A 25,771-nucleotide genomic window follows, 5' to 3' on the forward strand; every position below is an offset into this window, starting at 1 on the left:
TAGTAAACAAACACTGCATAGCCTCAAAACATGGTTAAGGACTTTATTAAATCCGGATGTGGAAGATTCTTGTTGTAGTGTCATTTAAATATAAAGGTAATTTCCAATTGAGTTGACATATGCAGCTTTTACTGTGAATGCATTCTCCATGAATGAGGGAACATTGCCTTTGACATTTCAATCGCGCTATACTGCGGATCTTCCGCCGTCCGGATTGGATCTAGGCATAAAACTATCATTTTTATGTCATGGATGGTCAGTCCTTCCATCCATAGCTATGAATTTGAGAGTGGTAACTAATGTCCAGCCCCATCCCTCAGCTATTTAACAAATCAGTGGCGGGGTGGCCGCTTTGTTATTGCTTTAACTGCAGATTGCCACACATTATTTCCGCCAGTGTCATCTATGAGATTGAGTGGGGAGTTTAGTACACTCTGAGAACATTGGGTTCTGAACACAATGTCATGAAATGTAGGGTCTACTCCTCTGCTGATTTCAGATGTCTTAATGCAGTCGTTAATGTAGTGAGGTTGATGCTGATGAACTGAGACATAAGTGAAACAGAATCGTTTTCTTATCTTAGCAGAGTGTGATGAATCTGTTTCCTTTACTTTCTCTATCAGGATATTACAACATTGGTTCTACACTACACTCCTTGAAGTAAAGGTGCCTGGAACAACCTTTTGGGGTTAAAAAAATTGCCACACGGGTGGAACCTTTCCAGGTCAAAAAGGTTCCACGAGGAACCCCTCTGAAAAGGGTCTTTGAGGAACCCGTGTAAAGGTTAAAACTGAAACCTTTCTGTGATGGGAACGATTCCATTGTTAGCCTTTTTAATAACATATTGTAGAGATGGCAGCCTATCAGAAGATTTGAGGCGTGGGTTATTGGAGTCGTGGCTTTCAGATAGTTATTTTTGGCCACCCGTTAGAGTAAATGTCATTACTCTTCATCATGTTAAGTTTGTACACTGCAAATTTCTATTTTCCTGGAATATTTATGCATATTATATATTCTAATATAATATTAAGATTGTTGATTACATAGTAATAAAGTGGTAACTATTCCATCTATGGAATTTGCTTAGGATCTTGAGGAACTCAATGAAGCTACAAAACTGTCAGTATTCAACCTTAACGTGATGACAATACAACAGAACAGATTAACAGGAATGATATTTACTCTAATAGGTTGCCCAAAAAAATCTATCTGAAAGCCAATTCTAAGAGTGTACTGTACTGTATGTCAAATAGGTTGGGTTATTTCACTTATCTCAACTGTGTCGGACAGTAAAACTAGACTTGCTACAGTGCACTGATATTGGGTCAAATCCTAACTAATGCTCCATGCATTGTTGTCTTCTCAGGGCTTTCTGTAGACCTTTGCATTAAGTCCTCTGCCGTGTATTTAAACAATCAATTAATCAATCAAACACTTACCCCACACCCAACTGCAGTCAGTGTATGAGAGTGATCTACTGTAAATGTTTAACTCAGGTCGTTATTGCAAATGAGAATGTGTTCTCAGTGACTTACCTAGTTAAATAAGGGCTGTTGTGTGAGAGATTATCTCTATTGTATATTTCTCCTAATACAAATTCAACAAACATCCCACCGCTTTTTTGATATTGGTCTTCTCAGATGGGAGGGGCTTTTGTTGGGTGTTGCTGCCTGTGCGTGAGGCCCCTCCCTCTTGGAGTACAAGTCTCCTGTCCTGGTAGGCTGTTCAATGAGGAATGAGGAGCTGTGTTCTTCAGAACACTTACTTATGCCCTGCTGCTTCCAACTGACGAAGGAAGGTCCACACTCACTCTGAGGTAAGCTAACAGATCTTTTCATTAATTCAGAAAAAGACCAGGGGGGATGCATTGTTATCAGCAGGGTAAGATACTGTGTGATTCTACTCATTCTGACCTTTCATATTTAAGCCTATCATTTTTCTATCCGTCTTTTTGTGTATTGCAGTTCATTTGAGTAATTCAGTGAAAGTAATGTAATAATGATACATTAATAATAACAATACGCTTTATTGCAATTTTGTATTGTCCTTTGAAGGAATACACCTTCAAACCATACTATGTCAAGCTAAGTAAATGTTGAACTTTAAGACATTAACAAAATAGACATGCATGTTTAACTAGGTAAAGAGGTGCAGAAGGTTTTGTCTTATTCCCAGCACCACAGCAAGAGACACTGTCTTGGTGTGCATGTTCTCAAGGAACTCTTTAACCGTAGCAAGTCATGTGAATAAAAACCTAGCTGGGATTGTGCCTTGCTTTGGGGCGGAAACTGCTCAGTAGAGACTGAGAGTAGTGAGGTGCTTGGGGCACAGTGCCAATGGATTGGGGTAGGTCAACATATCACCCTCAGACACTAAAGGCAACATGATACAGTACATAGAAGGCAGCAGTATAATGCATTCTCACTGTTCCTAATGAAGGATTATTGGATAGTTAACCTACTGAATCGATATGAATTCTGCTTCAGTATACACATTTCTCCATGTACGAATGCGCAGGACAGGTAATACTGTGGTTTGTATTATCTCCATGTAAGAAGATAAGGTGAATGAAACAACGTGTTCTGTATCTGAATTCATTCAAATCAGTGATTATGTAAGCTCTTTGTGGTCCTCTGTAGCTCAGCTGGTAGAGCACGGCGCTTGTAACGCCAAGGTAGTGGGTTCGATCCCCGGGACCACCCATACACAAAAAAAATAAAAAAAATTATGCTCGCATGACTGTAAGTCGCTTTGGATAAAAGCGTCTGCTAAATGGCATATTATTATTATATTATTTTCAAAGCAGGATTTTGTGTATACGTCATTCATATGAAGTATTGACAGTGTATTACCTTTTATTTACTCAGACATCAAAACTATCATCACAAACAGAAGGTGACAGATCAGACTGGGGGCTGTATTCAATCTGTACTGCTGAAGTGTTACAGATTGTGCGATAAATGTAAAGGTATTTTCCGATTCAGCCGACATACATGCAGCGTTTACCATGAATGCAGTCTCCGCTAACGTGTGAACATATCCTTTAAATTTCAATCATGCTGTAATGCTGAACTTCTGCGATACGGATTGAATAGAGCCCTGGGTCTCTACAGCCTGTTTAGGAATCAGGCCAATCTACAGTGAATGGGTGCAGTTAGCATAGATCGCATTATAAAGTCCAGGGTGGTGTGTATTCTTATCTCTATGTAAGAAGATCAAGTAACTAAAACAAGAATATGTGTTCTGTATCTTAATTCATTCAAATCAGTGATTATGTAAGCTCTTTCAAAGCAGGTAGGCCTATTTGCTTTGTGAGCTCAATTTTGTGTATACTCCATATGGTCTTTGAGGAAGTAAAATAATATATTTGTTGTTGGCTACTTTGTAGTCATCCTTGACATGAGGATGAAGTTACACCAGTGGTTACCAAGATGGTCTGAATTAAAAGGTCAGAGGTTAGGAATATAACCTTGAATAAAACTTAGACTTTCAGCAGGCAAAAACGTGGAGTTGAATGTTTTTTTTTATTTGGTCAATATTACCACTGCACTACATCACATATCAGATAACTATGCAATTAGAAACGGTCTACAGCAGGGGTATTCAACTCTTACCCTACGAGTTCCAGAGCCTGCTGCTTTTTTGTTCTGCCTGATCATTAATTGCAAACACCTGGTGTCCCAGATCTAAATCAGTCCCTGATTATAAGGGAACAATGACTAAATACAGTGGAACTGGTTTCGAGATCCAGAGTTGGGTTTGAGGGGCCTACAGTATCCTTGTAAGAAAGAACAACAGCCTTGTTGTTACTTTAACATTATAAAACATCCCTGACAAGGTGGGAAAATCATCGGATTACCTCTGAGTCTGTGAAAGGCTTCAGTCCTGGAAATAGCTCCCACAGAGTCTTTCATCTCACAAATGACAACTGTGACCAGTGTGTTTGTTCAGAGAGATAAACAGAAACAGTCACTTTATGGCTAAACTAGACCACTGACAGTCCTGTAACTGATGACACAACGTGTACGTCCCAAATGGCATCCTACTCCCTGTATAGTGCACTCATTTTGATCAGGGCGTATAGGGCTCTTGTCAAAAGTAGTGCACTATATAGGGAATAGGATGCCATTTGGGACGCAAACAACAGGTGATGACACTGACACACCGAAGAAAGAGATACTAGTGATATAATTGCTGTATTTATCGACAGTGGTAAACGTGTAATTACTGTGTCATAACGGTTTATAACCACACGTTCTCAAAAAAACAAAAATAATTTTTAAAAAACAGACAGTGTATTCAGTTTATTAACCAGCTAATGATTAGAATCGGGTGTGCTAGATTATAGGGTTGGTGCAGAAACCTACAGGATGGTAGCGCTCCAGGAACAGGGTTCAGCAGCCCTGCTTATTGCATTAGGGTTTGTTCAGTCTGTGTAAGACCTGGACAACACAATAAATGTCAAATGTCAAAGGCTAAAACATGCTGTCCTCTGCCCTACAGGAAATGGCATGCAAGTTTGGGACATACCTAGCTTTCTTCTTTCTCCTGGCTAGTCTGGCTGTCATCATTACTATATCTGTGATCCAGGGTCATAAGCGGATCTTTGAGTCACGTCTGAAGGTAAAAACAACAACCACATTCCTGATCCTTCTCTGCTCAAAGAGCTGTATTTACAGTGTAAAGCGTCTGCTAAATGACTAAAATGTAAATGTATTACCTTGTATTTACCCAGACATCAAGACAATCATCACAAACAGAAGGTGACAGATCAGCCTGGGTCTCTACAGCCTGTTTAGGAGTCAGGCCAAACTACAGTGAATGGGGGCAGTTAGCTTAGATGGCATTATAAACACCAGGGTAGTTTGTATTCAAGGCAGGTTGGTGTTGGGGAAACATTTGATGCGTGTGGGACACACTCAAAAGGAAGGATGAAGGGACACTTGACTAGTTGACTTGATACAGCTTTGGGTAACAGGGTTAATACATTATTTCCTATTAATCAAATGATAAACGTTTAATAACTCTGTGAAATGAAAACCAATCACCTTTAGTCAGCACACCGGGTCTATATAAGAGAAGGGAAAACTCACTTCAACACTGCAGGAACTGAGACTCTGAGGTTGGTTCAAATGGTCTTTGTTTTCTTTCCCAACATTTTTGCTGTGCTTTATATAATCTTTCCTGACGCAATGAAATGGTACTAATGGAAGTGTCTGCAAAAGTGCAAACCCTGCCCATCTGGCACTCCAGGGCAGGTTCAACCAAACTCTCAAAGATATAAAATACTTGGCCTGTTTTAATCCAGGTCTGGGTCTGGAATGTGTATTATTGCTGCCAATGGTGACAGCTAGTCTTACTGGGGTTTGACACATAAAGAAAAATACCTTTACAATTTACATACATTTAAAAACATTAACATGTAGTGTGCGTGTGTGTTTGCATCTATCAGTACATGTCATTACATACACACAAAAAATACACACAATCAGTCCTTTTGGACAAACTTGAACCAGACTCTAGTTCCAGAGGGCAGAGCAAAACATTTCTATGTATTTGTCTTTATGCCTGAGTGAGGGTTTCCTGTTCTTACAGAGTAGCTGCATTTTGTTATGTACAGTGAGGGAAAAAAGTATTTGATCCACTGTGGATTTTGTACGTTTGCCCACTGGTAGGTTTATTTGAACAGTGAGAGACAGAATAACAACAACAAAATCCAGAAAAACGCATGTCAAAAATGTTATAAATTGATTTGCATTTTTATGAGGGAAATAAGTATTTGACCCCCTCTCAATCAGAAAGATGTCTTGCTCCCAGGTGTCTTTTATACAGGTAACGAGCTGAGATTAGGAGCACACTCTTAAAGGGAGTGCTCCTAATCTCAGTTTGTTACCTGTATAAAAGACACCTGTCCACAGAAGCAATCAATCAACCAGATTCCAAACTCTCCACCATGGCCAAGACCAAAGAGCTCTCCAAGGATGTCAGGGACAAGATTGTAGACCTACACAAGGCTGGACTGGCTACAAGACCATTGCCAAGCAGCTTGGTGAGAAGGTGACAACAGTTGGTGTGATTATTCGCAAATGGAAGAAACACAAAAGAACTGTCAATTTCCCTCGGCCTGGGGCTCCATGCAAGAACTCACCTCGTGGAGTTGCAATGATCATGAGAACGGTGAGGAATCAGCCCAGAACTACACGGGAGGATCTTGTCAATGATCTCAAGGCAGCTGGGACCATAGTCACCTAGAAAACAATTGTTAACACACTACGCCGTGAAGGACTGAAATCCTGCAGTGCCCGCAAGGTCCCCCTGCTCAAGAAAACACATATACAGGCACGTCTGAAGTTTGCCAATGAACATTGAATGATTCAGAGGAGAACTGGGTGAAAGTGTTGTGGTCAGATGAGACCAAAATCGAGCTCTTTGGCATCAACTCAACTCGCTGTGTTTGGAGGAGGAGGAATGCTGCCTATGGCCCCAAGAACACCATCCCCACCGTCAAACATGGAGGTGGAAACATTATGCTTTGGGGGTGTTTTTCTGCTAAGGGGACAGGACAACTTCACCGCATCAAAGGGACGATGGACGGGGCCATGTACCGTCAAATCTTGGGTGAGAACCTCCTTCCCTCAGTCAGGGCATTGAAAATGGGTCGTGGATGGGTATTCCAGCATGACAATGACCCAATACACACGGCCAAGGCAACAAAAGAGTGGCTCAAGAAGAAGCACATTAAGGTCCTGGAGTGGCCTAGCCAGTCTCCAGACCTTAATCCCATAGAAAATCTGTGGAGGGAGCTGAAGGTTTGAGTTGCCAAACGTCAGCCTCAAAACCTTAATGACTTGGAGAAGATCTGCAAAGAGGAGTGGGACAAAATCCCTCCTGAGATGTGTGCAAACCTGTTGGCCAACTACAAGAACCGTCTGACCTCTGTGATTGCCAACAAGGGTTTTGCCACCAAGTACTAAGTCATGTTTTGCAGAGGGGTCATATACTTATTTCCCTCATTAAAATGCAAATCAATTTATAACATTTTTGACATGCATTTTTCTGGATTTTGTTGTTGTTATTCTGTCTTTCACTGTTCAAATAAACCTACCATTAAAATTATAGACTGATCATGTCTTTGTCAGTGGGCAAACATACACAATCAGCAGGGGATCAAATACTTTTTTCCCTCACTGTATTCATGTTCTGTCCCTGTTGTCAGCTTTATGGAAGTAATAATCATACCATAATGGAGTGCAATCATTATGCTTCTAGCCAATCAGGAGTGGAGTGCAATAATTGTGTAATAATTGTGAGGTATTTGATGGACTGTACTTTAGGAGATAGTGATTGTTTATCATAACATATATTATTGCCTTTCATTATACAACTATTATGCGTGTACCACTGCATAATTTATTGATCTAATAGTCCTCCTACTCTTGGACAACAGACAAGAGTATGTTTTCTCTCCTTAGGTTCAGATCCATTATAGCTGTATCAGTTGACTTTTCTGTATACAGTATACAGGTGTACGATCTTAATTTGACCAGTTTCGTCGCAGGAGTAAAATAATCCTGCAGCAGGAGGATTTGATTATTCCCCCCCCCCCCCCCAAAAAAAGTGATCATTTCTAACGGGAATTTGGTTTTGATAGGCTAGAGTAGGCTATAATTTAGGTGTAGCCTACGGTTGCATTCGGATACACTTGTATGTCGTAGTAGAGTTCAATATCTTTCTTGTGTTATTAAGCTATATAAAACAAAGGTTGTGTATGGCTGCATTTCAGATACATTTTTGTACATTTGAATGTCGCAGCAGTAGGACCTGCAGCAGTAGGACCTGCAGCAGTAGGACCTACAGTAGTAGGACATTTATTGGTGCTTTAGCGTTTGAGCGAGAGAGAAAGAGAACCATGGGTTTTCAGTGAATTAATGTAAATCACAAGGCTCATTTGAATTTCCTGCGGCACAGGAAATTTCTAAGCGACAACAAAGTGATCAAATTAAGATAAAACATCTGTATATGAACTAGCATCTTGGATATGTGGTGTGATTTTCCTGCTCTCCTCTGTTTGCAGTATGGCATAGTAATCGACTCAGGCTCCTCCCGCTCTACTGTGTATCTGTATCAATGGCCAGCCGAGAAGCAAAATAACACTGGGGTGGTGAGCCAGACACTCAGATGCATGGTCACTGGTGAGTCTGCATGTTTTATTTTATTTTTAAACCCTCTTCGGAGGACAAAAGTAACTTTATTTTCACAGCTATTTTGTGATACATGTGGATACATAGTTCTGAGACATATCCGGTGTACATGATAGTGTTTTCGGTCCTAACTATTATAGAGCTTGAGCTTTTAATCCCACCCCTCTGCTACTCTCAGCCCATCCCACCTATCTCCGTAGACCATCCTCTCTTGATTTCCATGTGACATATATTTTTCAACTGCGCTGTGATGTCTTACATTAATTCTGAACCTTTCCAATCACATAGTATCCACAAATTGTAAGTTAAAGATGAATATTTTATATTGCTGATATATTGAATATTGCTTTCCAAATCGTCCAATGGTTCAATTTGTAGGGTTAATTTTAGATGAAGGCTGTGATTTTTCAGCCACTCCTGAACCTGTGACCACAACAAGCTACATGGGGGCAATTCCAGAATCTAATCTAATGATTCTGTCTCTTTGCAGCAAAATCTGCAGAGCTGAGATGGTTGTATGCCCCATATATTATCTCCCGAGTGGCGCAGTGGTCTAAGGCTGTGCCACTAGAGATCCTGGTTCGTATCCAGGCTCTGTCGTGCCGGCCGCGACCGGGAGACCCATGGGGCGGCGCACAATTGGCCCAGCGTCGTCCAGGTTAGGGGAGGGAATGGCCGGCAGGGATGTAGCTCAGTTGGTAGAGCATGGCATTTGCAACGCCAGGGTTGTGGGTTCGATTCCCACGGGGGGTATAAAAAATAATGTATTCACTAACTGTAAGTCGCTCTGGATAAGAGCGTCTGCTAAATGACTAAAATGTAAATATACTGTATATACTGTAACATTCTGTTGATGGCAAGAACGTTCTGAAGCCTCGCCCATTTTCTGAACAATTGCATTATGGGCCCTAAAAGTATGGAAATAGTGTTCACTGCTTGTATACTTCGTATTTTGGCGAATTTAGTACGATATCCGGGAAGTTTTGGCATACTAACTATATCCATACTATGACCAATAAGCATACCACATACTCAATTTACGTCACAAATAGTATGGTTAGTGTTGTGAACACAGCTATAGTGTTTTGAAAATCACTGATTTTAAAATGGTTTAACTTTTGAATGATGTCATCGGGTAGAACTTTTTAACTTTAAAAAATGTCAACAAAACTTAGAAATGTACCGTTTTCACAAATGTTGACACTGCTATTGTGCTGGAGATAATGAAAATGAGGTTGAAAGTGGTGGAGTTGCCCTTTATGCATCTGGTGTAAAAGCACTATAAATATAATCCAGTTTTGTTTAGTGATGCAGTCTAGCTATCTAGCGCATAATTTCCTTGTGACTTTGAGAATAGGTATTGTATGACTCTGAGCTCAGTCTGATTTGATTCCCCAGGCCCTGGTATCTCGGATATGTTAGTTGACGATGCACAGGACAAACAGTCCTGGGTGTCGATCAAAGAATGTATGAACAACATCACAAAAATCGTCCCCGCAGACCAACACAATTCAACCATCCTCTACCTTGGGGCAACTGCTGGGATGAGGCTGCTACAGTGAGTTGTGGTTTTGTCTTCCTCCTGTGTGAGCGTACCTCACCAATCATCCAGGTATGGACCTATCTCTGTTGTTGCACTTCTGGGAATGGATCCATGGTAGATACAAAAGTAGTCATGTGTGCATGCACACACGTGCACACACATACTGATCCCACACACAGAATACTAATAGGTTTAATACCATTTTTAATTAAACTACTGTAGGCCTATTATTGATCTCTAAATTCCCTACTGGACTGTGAATAATATATAACCTCAACATGTATCTCTCTTTTGTTTACAAGTTCACAGAATGAATCAAAATCCAATGAGATCTTAAGGAACCTGCAGAACTACCTCCAATCTCTGCCGTTTAACTTCCAAAATGCCTCCATCATGTCAGGACACGATGAGGGGCTGTATGGCTGGATCACCGTCAACTACCTGATGGGAAACTTCCTGGAGGTACGGTACATTACAATTTTACATTAACTTCAAAACTTTTACAATTACTTTAGAAATACCTAAATAAGTCTTAGGCATATGCATATGTACTGATGTGTGGGTAACTGTCAGTAATGTGTGTAACTGTCAGTAGGACCTTTTTATGGTTCTATTGTTCTTATGTTAAATGTGTGTAGTCCTTGAGCTGTTCTTGTCTATTGATGTTCTGTATTACGTCATGATTTATGTTTTGTGTGGAACACAGGAAGAGTAACTGCTGCTTCAGCAACAGCTAATGGGGATAAAAAATAAATAAAGAATAACGTTGCCTTGATGACAGCTTTGCACACTCTTGGCATTCTCTCAACCGGCTTCACCTGGAATGCTTTTCCAACAGTCTTGAAGGAGTTCCCACATATGCTGAGCACTTGTTGGCTGCTTTTCCTTCACTCTGCGGTCCGACTCATCCCAAACCATCTCAATTTGGTTGAGGTCGGGGGATTGTGGAGGCCAGGCCATCTGAAGCAGCACTCCATCACTCTCCTTCTTGGTAAAATAGTCCTTGCACAGCCTGGAGGTGTGTTGGGTCATTGTCCTGTTGAAAAACAAATGATAGTCCCACTAAGCCCAAACCAGATGGGATGGCGTGTCATAGGGTGCTGAAGGTGGGTGTGGTGTATGAATCAGGCGCAGGACGCAGAGGCTCAGTCCAAAGGCTTTAGTGCAATATTCACACAAAACAAAAGCACAATAAGCCTGAAGGCGAATACAAGGCGCACACAGGCGACAAAATAAACGGCGCACAAAACATGTGCAAAGTAACCACTCCAAAACACTGGAGGGAAATAGTAGCTCCAACACGTAACAGAAGCGCAATCACACACAAACACAGACACACACAACGAGAACTAAATAGAACACTAACGAGGACTAACTAGACACAGGTGTACAACATAAAGACCAAACCAAACGAACATGAAACATAGATCGGTGGCAGCTAGTACTCCGGGGACGACGACCGCCGAAGCCTGCCCGAACCAGGAGGAGGAGCAGCCTCGGCCGAAACCGTGACAGTACCCCCCCCTTGACGCGCGGCTCCAGCCGTGCGCCGACCCTGGCCTCGGGGACGACCAGGAGGACGCGGAGCAGGGCGCGCGGGATGGTCCCGGTGGAACTCCGACAGGAGAGATGGGTCTAGGATGTCCCTCCGCGGCACCCAGCACCGCTCCTCCGGGCCGTACCCCTCCCACTCCACGAGATACTGGAGACCCCCCATCCGGCGTCTGGAGTCCAAGATGGACCGAACGGTGTACGCCGGAGCCCCCTCGATGTCCAATGGGGGCGGAGGAGTCTCTCCTATCTCATTGTCCTGGAGTGGACCAGCTACCACCGGCCTGAGAAGAGACACATGGAACGAGGGGTTAATATTCTTATATTCAACAGGTAGATGTAACTTATAACACACCTCGTTCAATCTTCTCAGGACTTTAAAGGGCCCCACAAACCGCCGACCCAGCTTCCGGCAGGGCAGGCGGAGGGGTAGGTTTCTGGTAGAGAGCCAGACTCGATCTCCGGGTGCGTACACCGGCCCCTCACTGCGGTGGAGATCGGCGCTCGCCTTGTGACGACGGACGGCCCGCTGCAGGTGGACGTGGGCAGCGTTCCACGTCTCTTCCGAGCGCCTCATCCAATCATCCACCGCAGGGGCCTCGATCTGGCTCTGCTGCCACGGTGCCAGAACCGGCTGGTAACCTAATACATATTGGAAAGGGGTTAGGTTGGTAGAGGAGTGGCGGAGAGAATTCTGGGCCATCTCGGCCCAGGGAATGTAACGCGCCCACTCCTCAGGCCGGTCCTGGCAATACGACCTCAGAAACCTACCCACATCCTGGTTGACACGTTCTACCTGCCCGTTACTCTCCGGGTGGTACCCCGAGGTAAGGCTAACCGAGACCCCCAAACGCTCCATAAACGCTCTCCACACCCGGGAGGTAAACTGGGGGCCTCGATCAGACACTATATCCTCGGGGACCCCGTAATGCCGGAAGACGTGGGTAAATAGGGCCTCAGCAGTCTGTAGGGCAGTAGGAAGACCCGACATAGGGAGAAGACGACAGGCCTTAGAGAACCGGTCCACAACGACCAGGATGGTGGTATTCCCCTGAGAGAGGGGAAGGTCTGTTACAAAATCCACCGAGAGGTGGGACCATGGTCGTTGTGGAACGGGTAGGGGCTGTAACTTACCCCTGGGCAGATGTCGGGGCGCCTTACACTGGGCGCACACCGAGCAGGAGGAGACATAAACCCTCACATCCCTAGCCAAAGTGGGCCACCAGTATTTAGTGCTAAGGCAATGCACTGTCCGGCCGATACCCGGATGTCCAGAGGAGGGTGACGTGTGAGCCCAGTAAATGAGTCGATCCCGAATCTCGAGCGGAACGTACTTCCGACCCTCAGGACACTGTGGAGGGCTGGGGTCGGTACGCAACGCTCGCTCGATTTCGGCATCGACCTCCCACACCACCGGTGCCACAAGGAAAGACTCCTGTAGTATGGGAGTGGGCTCAACGGACCTCTCCTCCGTGTCATACCGCCGGGACAGCGCATCTGCCTTACCATTCTGGGACCCAGGGATGTACGTGATTTTAAATACGAACCTGGTGAGAAACATACTCCATCGAGCCTGGCGAGGGTTCAGTCTCCTCGCTGCCCGGATGTACTCCAGGTTCCGATGGTCAGTCAAAATGAGGAAAGGGTGTTGAGCCCCCTCAAGCCAATGCCTCCACACCTTAAGGGCTTGAACTACAGCTAACAGCTCCCTGTCCCCAACGTCATAGTTACGCTCCGCCGGGCTGAGCTTCTTAGAGTAAAAAGCACAGGGGCGGAGTTTAGGTGGCGTGCCGGACCGTTGAGAGAGAACGGCCCCTATACCAGCCTCAGACGCGTCTACCTCAACCTGAAAGGGTAATGCGGGATCCGGATGCGCCAGCACCGGAGCCGACGTAAACAGGTCCTTCAGTCTCCTAAAGGCCCTGTCCGCATCGGCTGACCACTGCAGTCGCACCGGACCCCCCTTCAGAAGGGATGTGATGGGAGCTGCCACCTGTCCAAAACCCCGGATAAACCTCCGGTAGTAATTCGCAAAGCCCAAAAACTGCTGCACCTCTTTTACAGTAGTTGGGGTTTGCCAATTACGCACAGCGGACACATGATCCACCTCCATTCTCACCACTGACGCGGACAACCGATAACCCAAAAAGGAGACCGACTCCTGGAAAAACAGACATTTCTCTGCCTTGACATATAGGTCGTGTTCCAACAGCCTCCTCAATACACGACGCACCAGGGTTATATGCTCGGCTCGGGTAGACGAGTACACCAGAATGTCATCAATGTACACGACCACCCCTTGTCCCTGCATATCCCGGAAAATCTCATCTACGAAGGATTGGAAGACTGATGGAGCATTCATCAACCCATATGGCATGACGAGATATTCGAAATGACCTGACGTGGTACTAAACGCTGTCTTCCATTCGTCACCCCCCCTAATGCGCACCAAGTTATACGCGCTCCTGAGATCCAGTTTTGTGAAAAACCGCGCTCCATGCAATGACTCCGTCATGGTCGCAATCAGAGGGAGTGGATAACTGTATTTCACAGTAATCTGATTGAGACCACGGTAATCAATGCACGGGCGCAACCCTCCATCTTTCTTTTTCACAAAAAAGAAGCTCGAGGAGGCGGGAGAAGTGGAGGGCCGAATGTATCCCTGTCTCAAAGATTCGGCTATGTAAGTCTCCATAGCTTTTCTCTCCTCTTGAGACAAAGGATACACATGGCTCCGTGGGAGCGCTGCTCCTGCCTGGAGATCAATCGCACAATCCCCCTGTCTATGAGGAGGCAACTGCGTCGCCCTAGTTTTGCTAAACACGAGAGCTAAATCCCCATATTCAGGCGGAATGTGCAGTGCGGGCACTTGGTTTGGACTCTCCACCAAAGTCGCCCCCACGGAAACACCCAGACATCGCCCCTCGCACTGAGCAGACCACCCATCGAGAGCCCTCTGTTGCCACGAAATAGCAGGGTTGTGGGTGCTTAACCAGGGAATCCCCAGCACCACTGGGTACGCAGGAGAGTCGATCAGATACAGCTGTATAGTCTCCTCATGACCCCCCTGCGCACACATCCGAAGTGGCGCTGTGATCTCCCTGATCAACCCCGACCCCAACGGGCGGCTATCTAAGGCATGAACGGGAAAAGGTTTGTCAACAGGTAGGAGAGGGATCCCTAACTCAAAACAAAACTTCCGATCAACAAAATTCCCAGCTGCGCCTGAATCTACGAGCGCCTTATGCTGGGAATGAGGTGCAACCTGTGGAAAACAAACAGGTATACAAAAGTGCGCAACAGAAAGCTCTGGGTAAGTGGGACGTCTACTCACCTGGGAGGCCCCCCCAGTGCGTGGCCTGTTGTCCTCTCCCCCGGAGAACCCTCCCCAGCACCTGGCCGCAGTGTGCCCTCCACGACCGCACTTGGTGCAGGAGACAGGCCCCCTCGGGCTCCTCCTACTCCGTTCTCTAGCGCCGGCACCCCCGAGCTCCATAGGGCTCGGCTCGGAGGCGCTGGAGGGCGGAATGGACGGACTCCCCTCGGGACGTCCACGGGTGGCCAGCAGGGTGTCCAGACGGATGGACATATCGACCAACTGGTCGAAGGTAAGATGGGTATCCCTGCAGGCCAACTCACGTTGAACGTCCTCTCGTAGGTTACATCGAAAATGGTCGATGAGAGCCCGCTCATTCCACCCTGCATCCGCCGCTAGAGTCCGGTACTCTAGAGCGAACGCCTGCGCGCTCCTCCTCCCCTGTCTCAAATGGACTAGACGCTCCCCCGCCGCTTTGCCCTCAGGTGGATGGTCGAACACGGCCTTGAAGCGGCGGGAGAACTCTGCGTAGGTAATGGTGTTGGCGTCCATTCTCCTCCACTCGGCGTTAGCCCACTCCAACGCCTTACCCGTGAGACAGGAGATGAGGGCGGAAACGCTCTCGTGTCCCGAGGGCACCGGGTGTACAGTGGCCAGGTAGAGCTCCACCTGCAGGAGGAACCCCTGACACCCGGCAGCTGTTCCGTCATACGCCCTCGGGAGCGAGAGCCGAATCCCCCTGGGTTCCGAACCTAGGACTGGTGGACCGACCGATGGGGTGGGCAGGGTAGGTGGAGGTGTGGGTACCCGGCTGGCCTCCCATCGGTGCAAGGTGTAGATTACCTCCTGTAGAGCGGTCTCCAGTTGTCTAATCTGGCCATCTTGCCCACGGATATGCTCCTCGAGCGACACAGGCGTCTCTGCCGATCCTGCTGATTCCATTATGGTGTGTGATTCTGTCATAGGGTGCTGAAGGTGGGTGTGGTGTATGAATCAGGCGCAGGACGCAGAGGCTCAGTCCAAAGGCTTTAGTGCAATATTCACACAAAACAAAAGCACAATAAGCCTGAAGGCGAATACAAGGCGCACACAGGCGACAAAATAAACGGCGCACAAAACATGTGCAAAGTAACCACTCCAAAACACTGGAGGGAAATAGTAGCTCCAACACGTAACAGAAGCGCAATCACACACAAACACAGACACACACAACGAGAACTAAATAGAACACTAACGAGGACTAACTAGACACAGGTGTACAACATAAAGACCAAACCAAACGAACATGAAACATAGATCGGTGGCAGCTAGTACTCCGGGGACGACGACCGCCGAAGCCTGCCCGAACCAGGAGGAGGAGCAGCCTCGGCCGAAACCGTGACATGGCGTATCACTGCAGAATGCTGTGGTAGCCATGCTGGTTAAGTGTGCCTTGAATTCTAAATAAATCACAGACAGTGTCACCAGCAAAGCACCCCCACACCATAACACGTCCTCCTCCATGCTTTACGGTGGGAAATACACATGCAGAGATCATCTGTTCACCCACATTTCTTTGCAGCAGTTCGACCATGAAGGCCTGATTCACACAGTCTCTTCTGAACAGTTGATGTTGAGATGTGTCTGTTACTTGAACTCTGTGAAGCATTTAGTTGGGCTGCAATTTCTGAGGCTGGTAACTCTAATGAACTTATTCTCTGCAGCCGAGGTAACTCTGGGTCTTCCATTCCTGTGGCGGTCCTCTTGAGAGCCAGTTTCATCATAGCGCTTGATGGTTTTTGCGACTGCACTTGAAGAAACTTTCAAAGTTCTTGAAATGTTCTGTATTGACTTACCTTCATGTCTTAAAGGAATGATGCATTGTCCTTTCTTTTTGCTTATTTGAGCTGTTCTTGCCATAATATGGACTTGGTCTTTTACCAAATAGGGCTATCTTCTGTATATCCCCCCTACCTTGTCACAACACAACTGATTGGCTCAAACGCATTAAGAAGGAAAGAAATTCCACAAATAAAATTTTAAGAAGGCACACCTGTTAATTGAAATGCATTCCAGGTGACTGCCTCATGAAGCTGGTTGAGAGAATGCCAATAGTGTGCAAAGCTGTCATCAAGGCAAAGGGTGGCTATTTGAAGAATCTCAAATATAAAATAGATTTTGATTGTTTAACACTTTTTTGGCGCAGCTGTCTTTTTTTTTTGGTCCCTAAATGGAACTGGTATATATTAATTTTTTTATCAAAAAATAATTTTAGCAATTTTGGTCTTCAATGCAGGGCCGACAGACAAGTTCCTTAGCTTCTACAATGCTTAAAATAAGATTGTTTTGCGGCTCTATATTGAACCTTTTTGAGGGCCATGTATGAAGCAAGCGATAGAACCCTTCAATATGGCACCATTTCTTCTAGCAGTGTAGGGTTTTTTTAGCAGAATGCATTTATCACAATACAGTGCAGTTCTTATCATTGTGTTACATAAAGATCATAATTGATTCGAAAACAATCTATCCTCTGTTTTGTAGAGAAACATATGGAACATGTGGGTCCGGCCTGCCGGAGGGAAGATGGTGGGCTCCATGGATCTAGGAGGGGCGTCCACCCAGATAGCCTTCACCCTCCCAGATCCCAATGCCCGGGGAAAAGACATCGTACAGGTCTCCCTCTATGGCTACGAATACAACATCTACACTCACAGCTTCCTGTGTTATGGGAAGAACGAGGCAGAGAAGAGAGTCCTCGCTGCTTTAGTGAAGGTACTGTATAATGGAAATCTGGGTTTACTTAAAATAGTATTTGTTTTTTACCAAATACCTGATTGGTCATGCCTGGAGTACTAGATGGGCTGGGTTTGGAGTTATGGGACTATTCCAGCTGTAAATTAGTTGAAAGAAAATAAATACTATTTGAACCCAGAATCTGTTATGTCATCGCTCACATTCGTTCCTGGCAGCTTTGTCAACATGATGATGATGATGCTTTTATACTTAGCTAAGTGTCTTTTTTTGTGTAATTAATGCAATCCATCTGTCTAAGTCCACAACATCCATTAATCTAATTACCACATCCTAAGAAATCTGAGGACACCTCATTACCTTGACACTTTACTGTCTCTTGGAGATGAGGCAAAGTGCATCATGGTATTAACCATATTGATCTGTCCATTTCTATATGGTTTGTTTTGCAAGCTTGGTCGAAAAGTGTCTGTTTTACTAGGATGGTAGATAATGCATTCACAACTGAAGACAACTATTTTGATTAGACAACAGTGATAATAACGGTCCCACTTTACTTATAGTTGTTCTTATACCTGTGTAGCCTAGTAACGCTGTAACTACTACAGTAGAAAAGAGGTTCAAGCTCAGCTATTGATCCTTCGGATTCCTTCTTCATGAATGTTAAAGGGACATACTGTAAATACTTTAACTGTACTCTTTTTGTCTCACTGATCAGAACTCTGAGAACGCTACACATGTGACCAACCCCTGCTTCAATCTTGGTTACAACATGTCTGTGTCGGCTGAGTCCATCTTTGGGACTGAGTGCATAGATACACCTGCCGACTACGACCCCAAGCTGATGATCACACTGAAGGGGTCATCAGACAACGTAGCTTGTAGGGACGTGGTGCAATCCATATTTGACCTGACCTCCTGCACGAACTGTTCCTTTAACGGAGTCTACCAACCATCCGTGGGACCCGGGGACTTTCTGGTACGCACACGCGCACGCACACGTGCACGCACACACACACACACACACACACAGAGACTGACTGTATATATAGGGCATATTTTGCAGTTATCCAATAAATACTGTGTTTGTCTGACCTGGGGACTTTCTGGTACACACACATAGACAGATAGACTGTATATATTGGTCATATTTTGCAGTTATCCAATAAATATTGTGTCTGTCTGAGCACCTAACCCATGTTCCCTCCCTCAGGCCTATGCTGGGTTCTTCTACACTGCTCAGGCTGTCGGGCTGAAAGGCATTTCACAACTGGACCAGTGGAACACCTCTACCTGGGAATTCTGCTCCTGGGACTGGCCCACCGTGAGTCCATGTTGTTGTTGTAGTTGTTGTAGTGGTTGTTGTTGTTGGTGGTGGTGGTAGTGGTCATTCTGCTCCATGGACTGGCCCACTGGGAGTTCTTTTACACTGACAGCTACTGATGTAGGATCTTAATTTGAGCCAGTTTTCTACAGCAGAAAATAATCCTGCAGCACCAGGAAATTTGAATTATTATGTGGATTATAATTAATGGTATTTTTTGTAGGGGTTTATACATTTCTTGTTAGGACAAATCAGGTCTGGAATTTCAAAGTGGAAATGACAAACTTTAGAAGCCTTTTAAAAACTCAAATACACTACAAAAGAGTGATTAAATTAAGATCCTCTGTATAGCAATTTTCACATTTATAGCTGTGACAGAGAAGAGCTTGACATTAGCTAAAATAGAGGTAAGCATAGATGTAAAATACGAGTAAATAGATGTTCTATTTAATGATGTGGGGTAAGCTTACTCAACCTGAGAAAGAGTGGCCATGCATTCCATGACTATTGGGATCTGTAGGTATATAAAAAAGAGGACAACAGGTCAACTGTACTGAACCATCTGAGGTTCATTTATGAGGACCATTCCTGGGTGGTGTTTTAAATGGAACTACACACAGACAACAGAGGCATCTTTTGTAAGACAGGGGTGCTTTCCAACAATTATCTAGGCTATTGCAATGTATTATTAGAAATGTATCATTAGAAGAAATTATTAGAAAATTGCCTCAACACATGGAAAATGTAATGGATAGACAAATGGAATGTTTGTTTTTTGTCTTCTTTTTTTAGCTCAAGCTAAAAAAGGGCTGGATAACTGAAAAATACAGAAAGTCCTACTGCTATTCAGCACATTACGTCCAGACGTTACTTGTAAATGGCTACAAGTTCAATAAAGACACTTGGAAACACATTGACTTCCAAAAACAGGTAAGTGTGGCAGAATACAGCCAGGTACCTTAGAGGATCCAAACACGTGCTTCCAAATGAAAGTGCAAAAATTGTAGTTTGTAGTTACGATCAAATGTTTTTATGGTCTTATACTGTACTGCAAAAAGATAAACATTCAAGTGGAAAGTGACTCATTCCATTGGAAACCAATATAAATGGTGGATATACTATCATTAACAGAGGCCAAGATCGTGACAAGGAAGAGGCTAGAATCGTTTCCTATGCCCCAAGAAAATGGAACTTGTGATGGAAGTCCAGACTGGAACTTCCAGCTGAAGTCTTTCAGTCTGTTAGACTCAATGAAGTGTAACATGAAGTCATTCTTTCAAAATCAAAGCATAACACAGACTGGTTACAGTAGCTTGTTTGACATGATGAAAAATTGGGGATTTGTCCCCCAAGATGACGATTCTCTGTTTTTCATTCTTACAAACAAGCGAGCTATTGTCTCTCTGTGCTTTGTGTTTTGGGTGACAGGAGAAATTGATGCCCTTTGTCCAATCATCAGAGGGGGTTGAAAGACATGACTTCTTCAGCGGAAGGAAAGAAAGAGTTTAGAGTCATTTTCCCCCTGGGGGGCATAGTTTGCCTCAATTATTTATAAACGGCAAACGTTCTTCCAACTTGTAATGTTCATTATGCATTGTTGTCTTTCAGCCTTTTCCAATAGACTATATATATTTTTTAATTCTCTCTGATGATTCCCATTGATGTTAAAAAAGCAGGCAGGTCACCCATGACACAAGTCAGTATTCGACTTCCATCCATGTATCTCACTGAACACTAGGGGCAACAGTGAGCGCTGTTACCTTCAAGTAGGTTTCGTTTTGCTAGGGTGTTGTGGACAGGGATGGCGGATGGGCATAAGCATCTATAACTTCAAAATATGACGTTTGAGAAACATAGATGAACGTCTAATTCTGATGTGAGACTGAGAGCTTGTAGCAAAAAATATGTGATAGAGGATGCCAGAATTGGGAAAAGGGTCAGGATTTCTGAACTCCAAATCGACCACTAGCCCCTACTTACCTGCCACTCATGTAGATCAGAGAGGATTGGATAGGTGGAAGCAGTAAGGAGATATTTCCACCTAGCCAATCAGAAGGTAATATGAAGCTATTGACATAATGCTTATATTTATCCATCCAATCCTATCAGATCTAATGTAGTGCCTAGGATGTAGGGGCTAGGTGACAATTTGGAATTGAGCAATAATCTGTTTTAAGTCTGTTCGTCCCATAAATCTTGTTCATCCCATAGGCTGGGGTGTAGGAGACAGGGGTCTAAAGGTGTGGCAGTGAAGCATTTGAGATTTTGCAAAGATGGGTTTAAGCTTCCTCAACTAAATAAACAGAGACAATGCATTCCATGACTATTGGGATCTGTAGGTATGTAAATAAGGAGAACAGGTCAGTTGTGTTGAACCATCTGGAGTTAATTTATGAAGACCTCTGTCATCACCCTGTCTTGTATGTCCCCTAGGGTGTAAACAGTGGTATCCAAATTTAAAACGTTTTTAAAATTAAGAGTACATACTCTTTTAAAAAGTTATGTAATCAACGGCCAATATGAACTTTTAAAATTGGGGCTATGACAGTTTATTTCAAATCAGTCTGACAGTTCTTCAATCTGAAGGAAGTATAGTTTGAAGTGACTGAATTGCATCAGAAAGGTATTGGGAGGTTCAGAAGATCAGTAGGCAATAATGTTGTATGATGTTCGGTGTAGAAAAGAACACATCATTGATTTTTTTTCCCCCCAGTCTGATTTATTGCCTGGTCTTGTCCACTCTGTTCTAATTAGGCTTATGGACAATGTAGAGGGAACCAGACACATACGTGTTCCTGAGAGTCTCATCTTTCAGTGATGAGGTCATAATATTTTGTAGCTTAAATGGTTCAAAAGATAGAGCCACATGTGTAGGCAGAAAAAAGAAACCATTCTGTTTATTACAACCGCATCTAGCGGCTAGCGACACCGGTTTAGTTCCACTCGCGACGCCATTTTCAAATCAGGCGATCCCTAGTTTGGGAAACACTTGTCTGTTTTAAGTGAGTCTGTCTGTCTTCAAACTGTCTTGTCAATTCTCTACTGTGTGGCGCGCCCCCTAGGGGTCGGCAGGGGGCCGCGGGGATAAAATGACCCGAGTGAAAAAGTTTGGGAACACCTGCTCTACAGTGTAGGGGCTAGTGGTCAGTAGTCTGTTTTAAGTGAGTCTCTGTCTGTCTCTCTTTACGCTGTCTCTCTGTCCCCTCCAGGTACATAACACGAGTGTAGGCTGGAGTCTGGGATACATGCTACATACATCCAACATGATCCCTGCTGAGGCCAAGCTGGTGCGTCTCCCCATTGCCAACTCTTTGTTCGGTGGCCTCCTCTTCCTTTTCACCGCCCTCACCATCGTCAGTGTCATGTTCCTGATCATCAAGGCTGTGCGCGCCTGCTACTGACCCCCACTAGAGGGCAGTGTGTTGAAATTACAGTTACGCCTAGGGTTACAAAATTCCAGTAACTTTCCCCAAATGTGGTTTTCCAGAAATCTCAGTTGGAATATTCCTGGAATCAGGAGGGAATGAGCAGGGAATCTGGGAATCCTCCAACCGGGATTTCTAGAAAATCTTGGAATCCTGGGAAAGTTACAACAATTTTGCAACCCTAGTTACACCTGATGGAGGAAAGTGCTTCTGGCCTCCAAATGGTCCCACCCAGACACAGTTACAGCAGGCAACAATAGAACACAGACAGGTGCAGTTAAAGAGATTGAACAGGATCTTAAAGCCCACATGCAGTCTTATTCATTTTATTTTTAAATCATCACTATTTGTCTAATAAATCACTATGTGTGTTTATTTAATGAAAATAACTCCAAATATATTTGTTATTATTTATTTCCCTGAGCCTCCTTTTGCCATTGAAATGCTCAGTCTGATCGTGTGGGCGTGTTGATAAATATATTTACATACACAGCCCTGATTGGCAGATAGGATCTTCTAGACTCTAGTGCCTACCCCGCTTACTCCTTCAAAGTAGGAGGATACATATGCAAATAAAAGTTGACTGGTCATTGGTCAAAATAAACAGATCAGATTGTGATGTCATGCTGTGGGCCAAAACTCCATCCCACCTGAACAGTGTTGTTTTGACCTCATAGAGTAGAAATATCATTTAAAAAAACTGGAAAATCACGTTTTGACTGCACTGCCCCTTTAAGCACTTGCAAATGCATAACATATTGTACAAATTGGAATTCGTAAGATATCATATGCATTGCAGGGGAATAATAAAAAAAACATTTTGCAATAGGTATCATATCATACGAAATGGATAACATTGTACACAATTGTGCACAATTCTCTGGGTATTTTGGGGTACTTTCAAAACTAATGGCTGAAATGATACAGAACATAATAATGCATGTTAAGCTGTTTAAAGGATCTCCATTCCATGTGTTTGTTTGAGTGTTTTCAGTGAGAAGATACACTTGAGGGTCAGTAATGCATTATAAGATCTTGTTCTGTGCTTTAGGCTCATCCCAAACAGACGAGTGAGACAATTCTAAGAGATTCAGTGACTTAAAGTATGATACAAGGGAAGCATTAACTGCTTAATGAACTGTTGAGCAAAAATGATCGCAGTTTGCAGTAAGTCATCAGCTATACAGTACTGTAGATCAGGTGGTTGAATGAAGGTTGAAGGTAGACACCTGAAATGACTCTAGCTACAATCTCTTAATTACATATTTTGCTGGATGGCATGGCATTATCGGTTATGTGGTCATCTACCTCTGAGATCTTGCATGTTTCTCGTCTGATGTACTACATCAGCAAATACTTGTAATTCAGTCATTTTTTGTTGGTTGAAAGTTCCATATTACCAATAAACTGAACATTACCCATGATGTTATCATCTCCGGACTCCAGCTAGTTATATCTGTTTCCTGCCTCTTCTTTACCTTACCTAGCCTACTTCCCCCTGTAGTCTTTATGTATGTTTTCCGATTCTTCTCTCAAAGCGTGCACTTGTACACTCCCCTTCAGGAGAAGGGTGGAGAATTGGGATGCAATTTCCTTTTTTCTCCGTTTTTGACCGCAAGTCAATGTGTCCTAGGTCAACAGCTACCAGAAGGGGGCAGTCCTTGACCATAAAGATTTACCTAGTGAGCCAAGAATTGACATTCGTTGTCCATTGTCTTTTAATTCGTTCATTATTGAAAAGCACATCATCTTCAGATAAATCAAACAGTGTGTTCTTCATCTCTGAAGAGGATAGAACCCTATGGGACAGTTTCCCAGACACAGATCAAGCCTAGTGCTAGACTAAACATCACTTTCAATGGAGATTAGGTCTATCCATTGAGCATGTTTTTTAGTCCAAGACTAGGCCTAATATTTGTCCAACAAAATAGCCCTATGTGTTATTAGTGTGAAGGTTATAGACCTAATTGGTAAGGGGTCTCTGTTAAATCTGTCCCCTGTGACTTCTTTGCCAGGGGATGGATAGTGAGCCTAATACTTTAAAATTCAAGCACATTTCAAAGTGGATAAAAAGCAAAATTAATTCGTTTTTCTTGGTCTGGTTCTTATCATTTAATGCTCGCATCCATCAAGGCTATGGGCGTGTCTGTTATTCAAATTAGGCTTCATGACATTTAAAAACGAGCTCTGCAATTTCAAGACGCCTGTCTCCAATATATGGACAGCTAGACCACGCAAGCGCTGCGCAGACAGGCCGACTGCTCTCAAATTACATCGCATTCCTAGTCTACCAAATACCCATCCAGTCCCAGAAAGAGGACTTTTACTGTGAGATACACTTTCCAAAACGCACGGGTCCCTCGGGAGTGACGGCTGCTTGTGATATGCCTATGCTCCACTTTGCTGTAAAGCAAAACTGTAGGTTGGGCTTTCTTCTGGAGAAGTAAGTAGGCTACCACAAAAGTTAGAAGCCACTGAAACGTACTGTAGCCTACTTAAGGATTGTAATTTGCGAGATTTATTGTTACCTTTATTGCTGACAAGGTACCCTACAATAATGACAACCGCAATGTAGCCTATAGAATGAGATGAAACATAGCTCAATTCAAATGCTCAAGTGATAGCCTATGGAAAAAGCATTGTGGAGAAACTGGACGCACGCACGCTGCATCTTCAGAACCAATGCTGTCCAACCTTCAATAAAGTGTATGTAACCGTATCTACATGGTGTCACCGGACGTGTTTGCACGATAATAAAGGCTGTAAACGTTCCTTGTGGAATGCACCCGAGTCGGGGAAACGATGGTAAGTGTGGTTCATGTTTCCTTAAATCAGCATCGTCGTTTTGCTGCCCTATAGCACAATTTGAAACTTTGTTTTAGGCTACGCATCCACGTGAAAGTGCTGAATTTGCACAGTCTTGCTGCAATTTTGTTTATTCTGTTCTCGATAATGCTCCAGAATAGCCAACTTCCAAACCGTTTGGATAAAAGACCAATACCAATTCTATCTGTAGGCTACACTGTATCGGAAAGAGCGGACACTTTTTAACTTGCTAAATAAGTCGCCGAAATGATGTTTTTCTTTATTTCATGTGATACGGAATTGTAATCCTATTTTTCCTGAAGGAAAAGAAGCAAGAAAGTGGCACATCAGCACGAAGAGCTGACTTCCTCTATCCATTCTGTCTGTTGTGCACTGACTCCTGATCAGAGAAACTTGTGAAGTGTCATTACTTATGGTAAAACAAAGTAGACTGTCAATTTCAACTGAATGTGTTACTGTGATACCCTTATCAGTAGAATGAGTGGAGAGACTAGAAGTAATAAACGTTTATATTCAGATAATCTTTCATGTTGAGAAAGCATGATAACTTATTATATTCATCTGATAGAAAATCTACTTAGAAAATTATATTTTCATGCCTTACAAATATTCAAGTTGATAGTAAACCCTCTTACAGAAAGTTTAAAACAAGTTTTAGTCAAAACACTCCTTCAACTGGATGATCAGGAATCATGTCTTCCAGTTCCACCTGCAGTCTCACATTTCTTAATTGATTCCATACATGTAGACAGGAGACCATGGTTTGAAGAGCTCCATGGAATCCAAGAATAACTCAAATGTATTCTCATGTGTTGGACCTTAAATGAAGCATAATGAGTATTGTGTTATGGATTT

At 43.8% G+C, this 25,771-nt stretch overlaps 1 protein-coding gene across 1 annotated transcript; it reads left to right on the forward strand.

The window, feature by feature from the left end:
• The first annotated feature begins 1,727 nt into the window (after positions 1 to 1,727).
• Positions 1,728 to 23,522, forward strand: LOC311113367 (ectonucleoside triphosphate diphosphohydrolase 3-like). Its single transcript, XM_084156578.1, has 10 exons — positions 1,728 to 1,816; positions 4,504 to 4,623; positions 8,075 to 8,192; positions 9,600 to 9,759; positions 10,047 to 10,206; positions 17,132 to 17,362; positions 18,060 to 18,320; positions 18,555 to 18,665; positions 19,458 to 19,595; positions 21,875 to 23,522. The coding sequence occupies exons 2-10, from the start codon at positions 4,507 to 4,509 to the stop codon at positions 22,064 to 22,066; spliced, it is 1,488 nt and encodes a 495-aa protein (XP_084012704.1). The 5' UTR covers positions 1,728 to 1,816; positions 4,504 to 4,506; the 3' UTR covers positions 22,067 to 23,522.
• The last annotated feature ends 2,249 nt before the right edge of the window (positions 23,523 to 25,771 follow it).

This window comes from Coregonus lavaretus (assembly GCF_964263955.1).
Source record: "Coregonus lavaretus genome assembly, chromosome: 3".
Lineage (NCBI taxonomy): Eukaryota > Metazoa > Chordata > Actinopteri > Salmoniformes > Salmonidae > Coregonus > Coregonus lavaretus.

Excerpts from the sequence above, each read along its gene's own strand:
- LOC311113367 (XM_084156578.1), top strand. The coding sequence starts at position 4,507 with ATGGCATGCAAGTTTGGGACATACCTAGCTTTCTTCTTTCTCCTGGCT. Across the intron at positions 4,624-8,074 it reads TCTTTGAGTCACGTCTGAAG|TATGGCATAGTAATCGACTC; the intron begins GTAAAAACAACA and ends CTCTGTTTGCAG. Across the intron at positions 18,666-19,457 it reads GCTCCTGGGACTGGCCCACC|CTCAAGCTAAAAAAGGGCTG; the intron begins GTGAGTCCATGT and ends TTCTTTTTTTAG.